The sequence below is a fragment of the Bos indicus x Bos taurus genome, chromosome 24, assembly GCF_003369695.1.
Source record: "Bos indicus x Bos taurus breed Angus x Brahman F1 hybrid chromosome 24, Bos_hybrid_MaternalHap_v2.0, whole genome shotgun sequence".
NCBI classification, from domain to species: Eukaryota; Metazoa; Chordata; class Mammalia; order Artiodactyla; family Bovidae; genus Bos; species Bos indicus x Bos taurus.
The window spans coordinates 42,521,228-42,534,681 of record NC_040099.1 but is presented as its reverse complement, the minus strand read 5'-3'; the positions used below and the strand labels follow the sequence as shown (position 1 = coordinate 42,534,681).

General features: G+C 41.0%; 1 protein-coding gene across 3 annotated transcripts in view; it reads left to right on the top strand.

Annotated features, from left to right (window-relative positions):
* Window positions 1-13,454, top strand: part of PIEZO2 (piezo type mechanosensitive ion channel component 2) — a 251,309-nt gene that overhangs the window by 79,339 nt on the left and 158,516 nt on the right. For all 3 annotated transcript variants that reach the window (XM_027525524.1, XM_027525522.1, XM_027525523.1), the window contains exon 3: window positions 6,633-6,758. In XM_027525524.1, coding sequence (XP_027381325.1) covers window positions 6,633-6,758 — 126 coding nt within the window. The remainder of the gene's footprint in view (window positions 1-6,632; window positions 6,759-13,454) is intronic.

The window sequence follows — 13,454 nt, the reverse complement described above, 5'->3', positions numbered from 1 at the left end:
AGCTATCCTGGTCTTCATCATTTGTGATGAAAAGCACATAGTAATTCAAACTGCTGTCCCCCTGTGTATAATGTGACATTTTCTTCTCTCTGCTTTCAGAGTTTTTCTTTTCCTTGGGTTTCTAGCAGGTTGGTTATTCTGAGTCTGGCATGGTTTTTTCAAGTTCATCCTTTCTAGGATTTGCGGAGCTTGTTGAATGTGTAGATTATGTCTTCAAAAAATTGGGGGAACTTTTGACTATCATCCAGTCTTTTTTCTGCACGAGCCTCTCTTTCCTCCCCTTCAGTAAACCTAATGACAGAAGTGACTCAAACATGGACCTTTGATCCTTTGATCTGAGGCCTATGAATTCTTTTACTCTCTGATATTTACAGTGGATAATTTCTATTAATCTCTTCAAGTTACTGGCTTATTTCTTTATCATCTCTACTCTACTACTGAGTCCATCAAATGAATTTTAAATTTAAGATATTATATATTTTTTTCAATTCTAAATTTCTCCTTTTTTCTGTTTCTCTACTGAAAGCTTCCATCTTTCCATTCATTTCAAGATTGTTTACCTTGAGCTCATGGAGTGTAGTTGTAATGGATGTTTTAAAGTCATTTTCTAATAATTTAAACATCTGGATAATTTCAAGGTTGACTTTATTGTCTTTTCTCTTGAGGCTTGGTCAGATTTTCCTGGTGTTTTCTATGCCAAGTAATATGGGTTTATATCCTGGTCACTTTGAGTATTATGTTATGAATCATTGGGTCATCTTAAATCCTCTGGAGAAAGTTGGTTTTTTTTCCCCTTTGTTTCTCTGTTTCCAACAGGTAATCAGTCTGGTTGTTTCAGCTCACAAGCTTTGTCTCACTTTCTGTGACTGGTGGTTCCAATGTCAGTTCTCAAAACTTCTCTTTTCTATTTGGGCCTTCCCTGCACATGCACTCCTCAGGGGTCAGCCTGGGACCCATGTGGTTCTTTATATTGTAGTTCGGTTCTCAAAGCTCCTTTGGGTCTGTTGCACACATGTGTAGCTTGGGGGTGAGACCAGAACTTGTACTGGTTTATAACAGAATTAGAGGATTCCCATTTAGTCTTCAGCTCTTGAGACCCCTTTTCCCAGTTCCCCTGGTCAGAGAGATGGAATGGGGTGAGGGAGACTTGATGTCTTCAGGGCAGGAGCCAGTTTGAAATCAGGAGTCTTTGGGGCAGGATCAGGAGGGGAAAAAAGTGTTTTGAAAGAGTATATATTTGATGGCCTTATACTCCAATTAATTAATTTAGTCTTATTGTTAGTTTGGAAGAAGTTATAGGGTTGAAACAAGATAGATACAACAAAGTCCTACTCTGTAGCATAGGGAATTGTATTCAATATCTTGTAAAAACTTACAATGTAAAAGAACCTCAAAAAGAATATATTCAATGTAAAAATTAATTAACTAATTGATTAAATTTTCTATGTTTTAGAAGACAATCTTATATAGGCAAACATTCTTCAAAAGTAAAAAAGGAAGAAGTAATAGAGGGAACGAATAACAAAAAGCTATGACATACAGAAAAGCATAGCAAAATGACAGAAATGTATCCTTATCAGTAAGTATTTTAATATAATTGGATTAAACTCTGCAATGAAAGGTAAAGGTAGCAGAATAATATATAACCCAATTATGTATTGTCTGCAGAAGATTCACTTAAAATCCAAAGAAGAGTTGGTTGAAAGTGAAAGGATAGATGTCCTATACAAATAATAACCAAAAAAGTACTGAGGTGGCTACATTAATATTAGACAAAATATACATTGAGTCAAAAATATTTACAAAAGGACATTGTATATTGATAAAAAGTCAATTCAAGAACATGTAACAATTATAAACATTTACTCAACAAATAGCAGAGCCCAAAAATATATGCATTAAACAAATTGGCAGACTTAAAGGGAGAAATAGATAATCATACAGTAATAACTGGCTATTTCAATAGCCCACTTTCAATACTGGAGAGAACACCTAAATAGAAGAATGATGAAGAAAAAGAAGACTTGAACAATACTATAAACCAACTAGGCCTAACAGATAAATATGAAACCTTCCACTCAATACTAGGAGGATACATATTATTCTCAAGTTTATATGAAATATGCTCCAGGGTGGACCATATGTTAGATCATGAAAAAATTCTCACGAAATTTAAAAAGACTGCTGGAATGTGAAGTCAAGTGGGCCTTAGAAAGCATTCCTACAAACAAAGCTAGTGGAGGTGATGGAATTCCAGATGAGCTATTTCAAATCCTGAAAGATGATGCTGTGAAAGTGCTGCACTCAGTATGCCAGCAAATCTGGAAAACTCAGCAGTGGCCACAGGAATGGAAAAGGTCAGTTTTTATTCCAATCCCAAAGAAAGGCAATGCCAAAGAATGCTCAAACTACCACACAATTGCACTCATCTCACACACTAGTAAAGCTCAAAATTCTCCAAGCCAGGCTTCAGCAATACGTGAACCATGAACTTCCAGATGTTCAAGCTGGTTTTAGAAAAGGCAGAGAATCCAGAGATCAAATTGCCAACATCCGCTGGATCATGGAAAAAGAAAACATCTATTTCTGCTTATTGACTATGCCAAAGCCTTTGTGTGGATCACAATAAACTGTGGAAAATTCCGAAAGAGATGGGAATACCAGACCACCTGACCTGCCTCTTGAGAAACCTGTATGCAGGTCAGGAAGCAACAGTTAGAACTGGACATGGAACAACAGATTGGTTCCAAATAGGAAAAGGAGTACATCAAGGCTGTATATTGTCACCCTGCTTATTTAACTTATATGCAGAGTATATCATGAGAAACGCTGGGCTGGAAGAAGCACAAGCTGGAATCAAGATTGCCAGAAGAAATATCAATAACCTCAGATATGCAGATGACACCACCCTTATGGCAGAAAGTGAAGAGGAACTCAAAAGCCTCTTGATGAAAGTGAAAGAGGAGCGTGAAAAAGTTGACTTAAAGCTCAGCATTCAGAAAACTAAGATCATGGCATCTGGTCCCATCACTTTATGGGAAATAGATGGGGAAACAGTGGAAACAGTGTCAGACTTTATTTTTTTGGGCTCCAAAATCACTGCAGATGGTGATTGCAGCCATGAAATTAAAAGATGCTTACTCCTTGGAAGAAAAGTTATGACCAAGCTAGATAGCATATTGAAAAGCAGAGACATTACTTTGCCAACAAAGGTCTGTCTAGTCAAGGCTATGGTTTTTCCAGTGGTCATGTATGGATGTGAGAGTTGGACTGTGAAGAAAGCTGAGCCCCGAAGAATTGATGCTTTTGAACTGTGGTGTTGGAGAAGATTCTTGAGAGTCCCCTGGACTGCAAGGAGATCCAAGCAGTCCATCCTAAAGGAGATCAGCCCTGGGTGTTCTTTGGAGGGAATGATGCTAAAGCTGAGACTCCAGTACTTTGGCCACCTCATGCGAAGAGTTGACTCATTGGAAAAGACCCTGATGCTGGGAGGGATTGGGGGCAGGAGGAAAAGGGGACAACAGAGGATGAGATGGCTGGATGGCATCACTGACTCGATGGACCTGAGACTGAGTAAACTCCTGGAGTTGGCGATGGACAGGGAGGCTTGGCGTGCTGCAGTTCATGGGGTCACAAAGAGTTGGACACGACTGAGCGACTGAACTGAACTGAACTGAAAGCATACAAAGTGTTTTCTCAAAGTACAATGGAATGAAACTAAGAGATTAATAACAGAAGGAAAATTCACAGGTCTATGGAAAACAATGCATTCTTAAACACCAGCAAGTCCAGGAGATAACTACAAGGGAAATTTAAGATTATTTAAAGGATTTCTCCGGTGCTGCAGTGGTTAAGACTCTGTCTGCCAATGAAGAGGACGGGTTTGATCCCTGGTCAGGGACGATTCCACATACCATAGAACAATTAAGCCCGTGCACCACAGCTACTGAGCTTGAGCTCTAGAGCCTGTGAACCGCAACTACCAAGCCCATGTGCTGAAAACCATGCCTGTGCTCCGCAACAAGAGAAGCCACCACATTGAGAAACCCACGCGCTGTGAAGAGTAGCCCCCCACTCACCGCAACTAGAGAAAGCCAACACAAAGCAATGAAGACTCAGCACAGCCTTAAATAAATAAATAAATAATTTTAAAATGGTTTAAAGAGAGAAATCTATGCATATATAAAAAAAGAATACTTAAAGGCAAATGGAAACAAAACATAATATGCTAAAACTTATTGGGTGCACAAAAGCAGTGTTCACGGGGGAATTTATAGCTGTAAATAACTGTATTAAAAAAAAAGAATAATCTTAAATCAATAACCTAGATTTACACCTTAAGGAGTGGAAAGGAGAAGGGCAAACTAAAACTCAAACCAGCAACAGGAAGGAAGAAATAAAGATGAGAGCAGAGCTAAATGAAACAGAGACTAGAAAAACCATAGTGAGAATCAGCAAAACCAAAAGTTGGTTCTTTGAGAAGTTCAACAGAACTGACAGACCCTTAACTAAACTTGAAAATCAAAAATGAGACAAACTGAAGCATTTTAGTTATATTTAAAACAGTTTAGACCTTTAAGCTTCAACTTCAAGGCCAATTATCTGTTCTTTTCAGGACTTACAACTGATTGAATGGGCCCACCCAGATTATCAACAAAAAATATGTAGTCAGTTCATTACAGACTTTAGCAGTATCTGTAAACTCACAGCGACATTTGATCAGTGTTAGATTATACTGACACCTTGACAAAGCCATTACAATATAGTTTTGTTTGCTAATTTACGCTGTATCTTGCTTTCTATTTGATTGTTGCCAACACAGAGGAGCTATACTTACTTTTGCAAGATGATGTTGCATCTGAATCATTGTTGTGTATTTTTTCTAATAATTGGTCTGTGGATTAAGTTTGACATCCTATATTGATGATAAGGTCATCTGCAAATGATTCCGTTTGATCACATTACTGGCAAATAATTCTGGTTATTACAACTCTTCTTTCTTTTTCTTATCTTACGACACTGGCCAGTATACCTAGTGATAGAAATGATGAGGGCCTCAGGCGTCCTTGGTGATTCTCTGATATTAATACAACTACGTCCACAATTCCACCAGAAACAAGATATTTGCTTTAGTTATGGTATAAATTCTTTATTATCTTAAGGCCATTTCCTTCTATTCCCAGTCTTCAGAGTATTATATTGTCATAAACAGATTTTGAACTTAATGAAATTATTCTATGTATCCATTAATAAAATCATCAAATCAGCATACCAGGGTATGACTTAACATTACAGATTTTGTTACTATTAAGCCACATTTGTTTTTCTGCAACAAAGCTTATTTTGATGTATTTTTTTAACTTCAGATTCCTTTCTACTGTCTATATATTTGCCTTGAACTTTACTTTAAAAATTTTTTTTACAGTAGGTCCTTTTTGGTTATCTCTGTACATGTTGATCCCAAACTCCTAACTATCTTGCCCCCCTACCCTGCTTCTCCCTGGTAACCGTAAATTCATTCTCTAAGTCTGTGAGTCTGTTTCTGTTTTGTAAATAAGTTCATTTGTATCATTTTTAAAATTTTAGGTTCCACATATAAGTAATGTCATATGATATTTGTCTTTGTCTGACTTAGTTCACTTAGTGTTGTATTTTACTTTGCTATTTCAGCTGGTGAGCAAATATTGTTTTCAAATAATTTGTGTCTATATTCATAAGTAAAATGGCCTTATAATTTCCTTCCCTTCTCTAGCCTTATCTAATTTTGAAATTAAACTTACTCTAAATTGTAAAATGTTTTAGGCAAATTTCCTTCTTTTTCTACTCTCTGGAACTACTTTTATAAGATAGGGATTATCTGTTCCTTCAAAGTTGGCAGACTCCCTTATGAAGCTTTCTGGACCAGAGGCTTTTTAGTGGTTCCATTTTGTGGTAACATATCCTATGATAAGGGCTTCCCAGGGGCGCAGTGATAAAGAATCCCCTTGCCAATGCCAGAGCTGCAGGAGATGAGGTTCAAATCCCTGGGTCGGGAAGATCCCCTGGAGTAGAAAACAGCAACCCACTTCAATATTCTTGCCAGGATAATCCCATGGACAGAGAAGCCTAGCAGGCTTCGGTCTGTGGGGTCACAAAGAGTCAGACACGACTGGGCACACAAACATGCAAGCAAGCATCCTGTGATAAACGCATTTTCAATCAGTGTTAATCATATAATTTTATAAAGGTAATAAGTTGCTTTTAGCTTTAAACTAATAATTAAGAGAGTCATTGTTACATTTCATATACGTTTGAGTCATTCTATGGAACAGATTGCTGTGCTGTGCTTAGTCACTGAGTTGTGTCTGACTCTGCTACCCCATGGCTTGCAGCCCGTCAGGCTCCTCTGTCCATGGGGATTCTCCAGGAAAGAACACTGGAGTGGGTTGCCATGCCCTTCTCCCGGGGGATCTTCCCAACCTAGGGCTCGAACCCAGGTCTCCCACATTTCAGGTGGATTCTTTACCGTCTGAGCCACCAGGGAAGCCCATAGAACAGATGATGTAGACACATCTCCTTTGTGAACTTGTGGGAAGGTCAGAATGAGTGTGGTCATTCTAGCTTCACTCACGTCTTCCTGCTCTCCTCCCCAGGACACACGGGACGGTTGTTAAAGTCTCTGTGCTTCACCAGTCTCTCCTTCCTGTTGCTGCACATCATTTTCCACATCACGTTGGCGAGTCTGGAGGCACAGCACCGCATCGCACCTGGTTACAACTGTGAGTATGATGGGGCCTTTTTATCATGCTGTGAACGTGCCTAACAAAGCTATGTGTTGTGACATTCATAGAAAATCTAGGCAACACATTAAAAAAAAAAACTGTGGCAGTTTTTGGCCATTTGTTGACCTCATGCATTATAAATATATACAAAGAAATTCGTGTGCCTTGACAATGGGGTAATGTGAACGCCTTAATTAATGCATCTTCAACACATATTAGCTACTAGACTCCAATCTGTATGTAACACACTATGGCTGGGTGTAGTCTAAAAAAAAAATTGAGATTTACACACAGACCCTAGAACTTTCATTACAGCTAGTGAGATAAGACAGGTACAGTATGTACCAGGGTAAATAAGAGTATAAAAGTTGAATAACATTATACAACAGTAACCTCAATCCATTTCTAAAGCATAATGTAAGATTTCACTCATCTTTATGGGGAAAAAGTAAACGACAGTTTCTTTTTCAAACTGGGATTACTTTTTGCTATTCATAATAAAATGATGTATCTTATGCACAAAACCTTATATTTTAAGGTTTTGATCTGAAAAAGTCAACACATATATGCTTTATCTAGGTAGTATCATCTTTCTAAAATTAATCTACTATCAGATAAATTCTACTCCTGTTTTTGTAGGATGTGTGTTTGTCATTTGAAAAAAAAAAAACCAGAAGGATTTCAAAGAGATGGAATATAATCCATATGTTTTAAGTTAAACCTGAAGAAATCCTGAGATATTTGGAAAAGACTAAATTAATAGTTTTACGTTGTCAGTTTTTCACTGAGGAACTCGTTTGTGGGTCTGAAATTTCCTGATCTTTCATAAGTGCAACCACAAGTAAAAGAAGTAAACCAACCCTTCCCAGTAAAATAAAAAGAGATTAAAATTCTTCATGGATCAAAGAATGTTAGCATAAATGTAGTGAGAGATTCTTTAATAAAATCCAGAGTTATAGATTATTCAGTATCCCTCACTGCATAACTTTCAGAGAGCTAAACTTCACAGAGCTAAGTTAGTGTTCATTTTGGCCATTTTATTAAGTGCCCAGGTCCTTGGATAATAATGCCTATCAAAGTGATTTTTGGTTTAAGATCTATGAATTAAGATATGTTTTAAAAAAGACTTAGATAGAACTCGTATACCATAAAATTCACCCATTTAAGGAATGCAACTCAGTGGTTCTTAGGTTGTGTACCCATTACTACTCTCTAATTCCAGAAACCTCTCATCACCCCAAGAAGAAACCCTGCACCCATGAACACTATACATCCTTCTTTCCCTCTCCACGCATTCCTAGGCAACCCCTAATTTACCTTCTGACTCTGGTGGATTTACCTGCTCTGGGCATTTCATCCAAACAGAATTGCATGAGGTCTGTGTCTGACTTCTCTTACTCAGAGTAATGTTTTCAAGGTTCATCTACATTGTAGCCTATGTTAGGACTTCATTCCTTTTCGTGGCTGAATAATATTCCATTGTTACAATGTGGTTTTAATGTCTGATGAAAGTCACATCATTATTAAAAACTTGATAAAATACAATGTTTAAATAATGGTACTTTAGTTATGTTATTAATATGATAGGAAGCATTTATTACACGTGGCCAGATTCAGGTCTTTTTGAACTTAGTAGAAGTGTTAGCAGTATTATTTTTTACTGTTCCTGAATCAAAAATCCTTTGGGTAGGTCTTAATCAGGCATTCCCAGAGCCAGAAGGAGGGATTTTTTAACTAAGTATTTTCTGAACAACTTGCTACCTTCCCGACAATAAAAGCTGAATTTGAAGCAAAAAAGGTAGGTGTGAGAGGAAGAACATGGAAAAATTATTTGATACATTGCATGCAGATGAGATTCCATAATCCAATTATATAATGCTATATATTCTGTATATATAATGTTTTGACATCAAAATTTTATTTTCTTTCTCTTGAGTAATATCTCATACTGTAGCAATGTAGAAAATAAAATATCTCTTTGTTTTAAAAAATGATATTTCATAAGTAATAAGTTATCTTTGTCACTGAAAGTATTTAATCACAAGATATATTACAACTGATCAGATTTTTCAAACTTGAGTTTACAAATATATAGCTTGCCTGTGTCTGCAAATACTGTTTGGTGCTGAGCGATGGTGTAGACAGAACTGTGCTGGAGGGTGTCTAGATTAGGATGTGAACACATAATTTCCTCTGATCCAAAGTCTAGGTCTTTCTATTTTTATTCAAAATAGTATTTGCAACAGTTCTACAAAGGTCAAAACAAAAATGAAATGTGAAATGCTAAGACTGTATTCCATTTTTCAGATTTACAAATGAATTTACTGTATGTGGAGGAGCCTCTCCCATAAGGTATAGATAGAGACAGAAAGACATACAGGCTTAAAGCACACACACACATCATACATCACGCACACACACACACAGATCACACACATAGAGATCAGACATCACACACACACACCGCGCATACACAGATCACACACACAGCACACCTCATGCACACACAACATACACATAGATCATACACACACATTACACACCCTACACACACATGTACCACATACACACACATCACACATCTCACATGCATACCACACACACAACACACACATACACATCACACACGTCACACCCACATACCACATACACACATCACATGCCACACACAGATCACACACACATCACACACATACACCACACATATACCACACACACACCACACATCATGCACACCTTACATATGTACACACACAGAAGCTTGTACATGTGTTTTCTCCGTCTTTCCAGGCCAGAGTCCACATTACTTAGACCCTTTGGATGGAACCTATGTTGGTGTCCTGGGCTGCCTTGCTCAGTGGTGAAAGTAGAGACCAGTCAGATCTGGCCTCTTGACATATGTCTTACTGGCCATTCCCTGCAGCACAGTCTTGGAGAGTCGACCTGCCTTTCCTAACCTCACAGCTGAATACATGGACTTCCAGACATCGTATATTCCTAGGGATCATTCTATTCACGCACAGTGCTTTCTGCTGTTACTCTTCCCGGAGATGTGTCTTGGACATGTCCAAATCTATCACACTGTCCTTCTTTCCTTTTTGACGTCCCATATAAAAGCTCTATTCTCTTCCACCCAGGTCAATATAATAGAAATCTAACAGTAAACTTTATTCCTAACAAGTTAAATTCTACTTTGAAGCTTATTTCCACAAAAGTGGATGTTCCAATGTGAAGTTCCAGCATATTTGAGGAAGTCACCACAGAGACGGGAGATACAAAAGAATGAGTTAGAGGTGGGATGTGAGCCCTATGAGCACCTTGAGAGTGAATCTACAAAGAGAAATCACCAGTGTCTCCTAAAAACCAGCGATGCTGCAAAGCATCGGTGCAGCAGGTCTACAGAGGTTTTTTGTTCAGCTTCATGTGCAGTGTTTAAAAATCATACATTCTTGAAAAGGGATAAAAGAGGAGAGCAAACAAACTTCAGAGCTTTGCAAACTAGTTTAGTCCAAGGTTGACACAGACCAGGTTTTCAGCCTGGAGCATTTTTTAATGATCAAGTTATATAAACTCTTGAAAAACCCAGTCCCCGTGGTAATGGAAACACTGACTTTTCATTTGGGGCTGACTTCACCTTATTCGTGTTATTGTTTCTCTAGCATTTGCAGTTTCGATTACACCATCCGAGCTGTAAACACAAACTCCGCTGTTTTGATATCCCACATTTGACGTTCTGCCTTCTTTTGGCATCTGTAGATGTAAAGTAGCAAAACTTCAAATGAAAAGGCACAGAGTGCCTGTGCTGTCTGAATGCCTCCTCTGTGTGCCAGACTTTGTCAAATTAAAATGAAGGAACCCAGACACGTCCGGCTTCCCCATCTCACTCAAGTGGTCTTCAGACTCCAAACCACTGAGTGCTCATTTATACGTGTTTAATTTGGTGTTCCTAACGACTCCTCTCCCTGTCTAACACTCATATGCCCTCAACCTCGTTACGGCAAAAGCTCCCAGGATCCCCCAGGAATCTGAGCTGTGAGTCTGGTGACAACGGTAGCCTTTATAAATATCCAGCCATTGGAAGTTCTCTCCCCCAAGAGCCCTGTGAACAGCCACTGGCAGCAGTAAAGGTTGTTTCAGACCAGCCCAGTTAGTGCTTGGCGGCTGGCGGATTTGTTAAAGATGCCATTGTGCAGAAGGGGGACCTGCTACCCCGCCCCTCCCCCTTCACTTCCAGGTAAGTGAGGAAATCGTGGGGCAGGGGTGCGGGCGGCACCTCTGTAAATTCTCCTCAGACACGTGTTGTGCAGCTTACTAAAATATTTTCATTCCATCAAAACTGGACTGTTTCAGTCATGTCCTGCCAGAGCCTGTAGAAGCAGTCTGTCTGCCTCAGTGAGGGACCTGCAGGGGTGGGGAAGCCAGGGTTGGGGGGAGATGCAGGTCCCGTCTGGATGATGCAGGGGCTGTGCTGAAGCAGGCTGTTGCTTGAAAGAAATGTTTGCTGTCCGGACTGTGAAGGGAAGCTTTGCGGTGATGACGGCTACTCTGTATAGAGCCCCTCCTGTCACTGTATCCCTCTTCTAATTAATGCCTCCTTTATCCTTGTTACAAATGGGCTCCGGTATCCTTTGCATAGGGCACTCCACGCACACGGTCCCATTCAATTTAGAGCTGACCTGACCATGCAGGCTGGGTTTCAGGAGGTGAGTGGCTGCCCTCTTCCAGGCTGGATCCATCTGGAGATGGGGACCCAGCTTGTTCTTGCACAGAGGCCAGTCTGATGGCCAAGTCTTGCCTCTGCAGAGCAGGGCCACCCGTGATCTCGCTTCTCCGGGGACTTGTAGTGCCCGGTCTGCACGTGCGGCTGAGGTGGGACAAGGAGGGGTGGAGGAGATGGGGAGGAGGGCGGCTTTGAGGATGGAGATGGAGAGCCCAGCTGAGAGGGTGAGTGAATGGGCGGAGCCACTGCCGTGTGAACCAGGATCTTTTCTGATTTCTCTGTTTCTTCTTGTGGAGCCCCTTGTTTTTCACCAGCTTGGGATTAATTTCTCCACTGCACTTTCTGCATGCATGCAAGCTTAGTCACTCAGTCATGTCCAACTCTTTGCGACCCCATGGACTGTAGCCCATCAGGCCCTTCTGTCCATGGGATTCTCCAGGCAAGAATACTGGAGTGGGTTGCCATTCCCTTCTCCAGGGGATCTTGCCAACCCATGGATTGAACCCGGCTCTCCCACATTGGCAGGCGGATTCTTTACCATCTGAGCCACTGGGGAAGCCCATTGCACTTCCTAAGACTCTGGATTAGTGCAATTTCCAAGAGTTTAAGTAAGAGCTTCTGGTGTTCAGTCCACAGCTTTCTCTTCTTTGGAGATTTGTCCTTATAATGAATTGCATATTTTCTTTGCTTCATTCAGTTGCTGAGTTCATTGTTAAATCTGTTTTACCCTGAGGGTCAGACCCCTCGGATCAGCTACTTTCTTCTCCTGTGGAGGGAGGGGCACCTAGGATTCCAACTTTTCTCATCCCATGAGCTTGGAAGCCACTGACCAAGAGGTTATTCTAGGTCTCAGAGGTACTTTGTCCTGCTGCCCTTCGATCCTCAGAGCACAAGGGTCCTGATGCTGTGACCCAGCATCTGAAACCTTAGCAGGTAACGGGAACACCCAGGGCCAGTCATGGGACTGGAAGTTGGGCATCCCATCCTGATGACATGGGGTGAGCACGGAGTGTGGAGCATCCCCTCGGTGCCCTGCTTCCTGGAGCCCACGCTGGCTTGTCTCTGGAACCTCCATCCCCAGTTGGTGCTTCATAAGTCATGCTGGTCAGAGATGAAGCCTGAGGTTTACTGAGTCACCTGGCGGGTCCATCCTCCTAAAATTAAGTCCATTTCTTTATGTTCCTCTTTATGTCTTCACTGGACACAGTACTATGGAGGCAAGAGCTGATGCTTATGAAACAAGAGACAAAATACTCAAAAGGACACTGGCCTCCGTCCTCTGAGAGCCGTTTATGTATGTATGCTGCCTGCATCCTTGTCCTCCCTGACCGGGGGTCTCTGAAGGGTGGCGTCTGGTAGTGTCAGCTTCCTCTTGGCCCTGTCACACTCCTCTCCTCTGCCAGCGTCTGAAAGCAGAATCTGCCCAAAATACAACAATGAAAGCAAAAACCTGGACCAGGTTGTCAGCTCTCTCCTGGCCCTCTGCGCCAGGGTGAGGACCACTCTCTGATTTTCTCTTAAGGGAAGTAGTTTAAAAGCTTCTAGATTGTATGCGCACCTGCCGCTTATATATATTATAAGAGGAATTAGCCTTAAGTGGTATTTCCCACAGCCCCTGGTAATGGAGGCAGATTGCTTTTTCAACTCACTGCACATGGACGAATGTGCCCACTGAGAGGAGTCTGACGTCCAGCAGCAGGGCAAAGGCCCCTCAGTCTGGGCCTGACCTGTGATCAGTAGACCTTGGTGGAGAGCATGCTGAAAGAGATCTCTGGTGACCTGATACAGATGAGTCCATGCTCCTAGAATGATGGACACAATTAGTTTTTACTGGCCAGAGCCAGCCCCAGGCGGGGGTGGTGAATAGGGGTGGGGAATGCAGTGGGGAAAAGAGACCCCATCAGGGTGAAAATCTCGCAGGCCAGGGCTGCTTGGTGTCCTGGTTCACTTGCAGTGAAGGCTGTTGAGCTCTG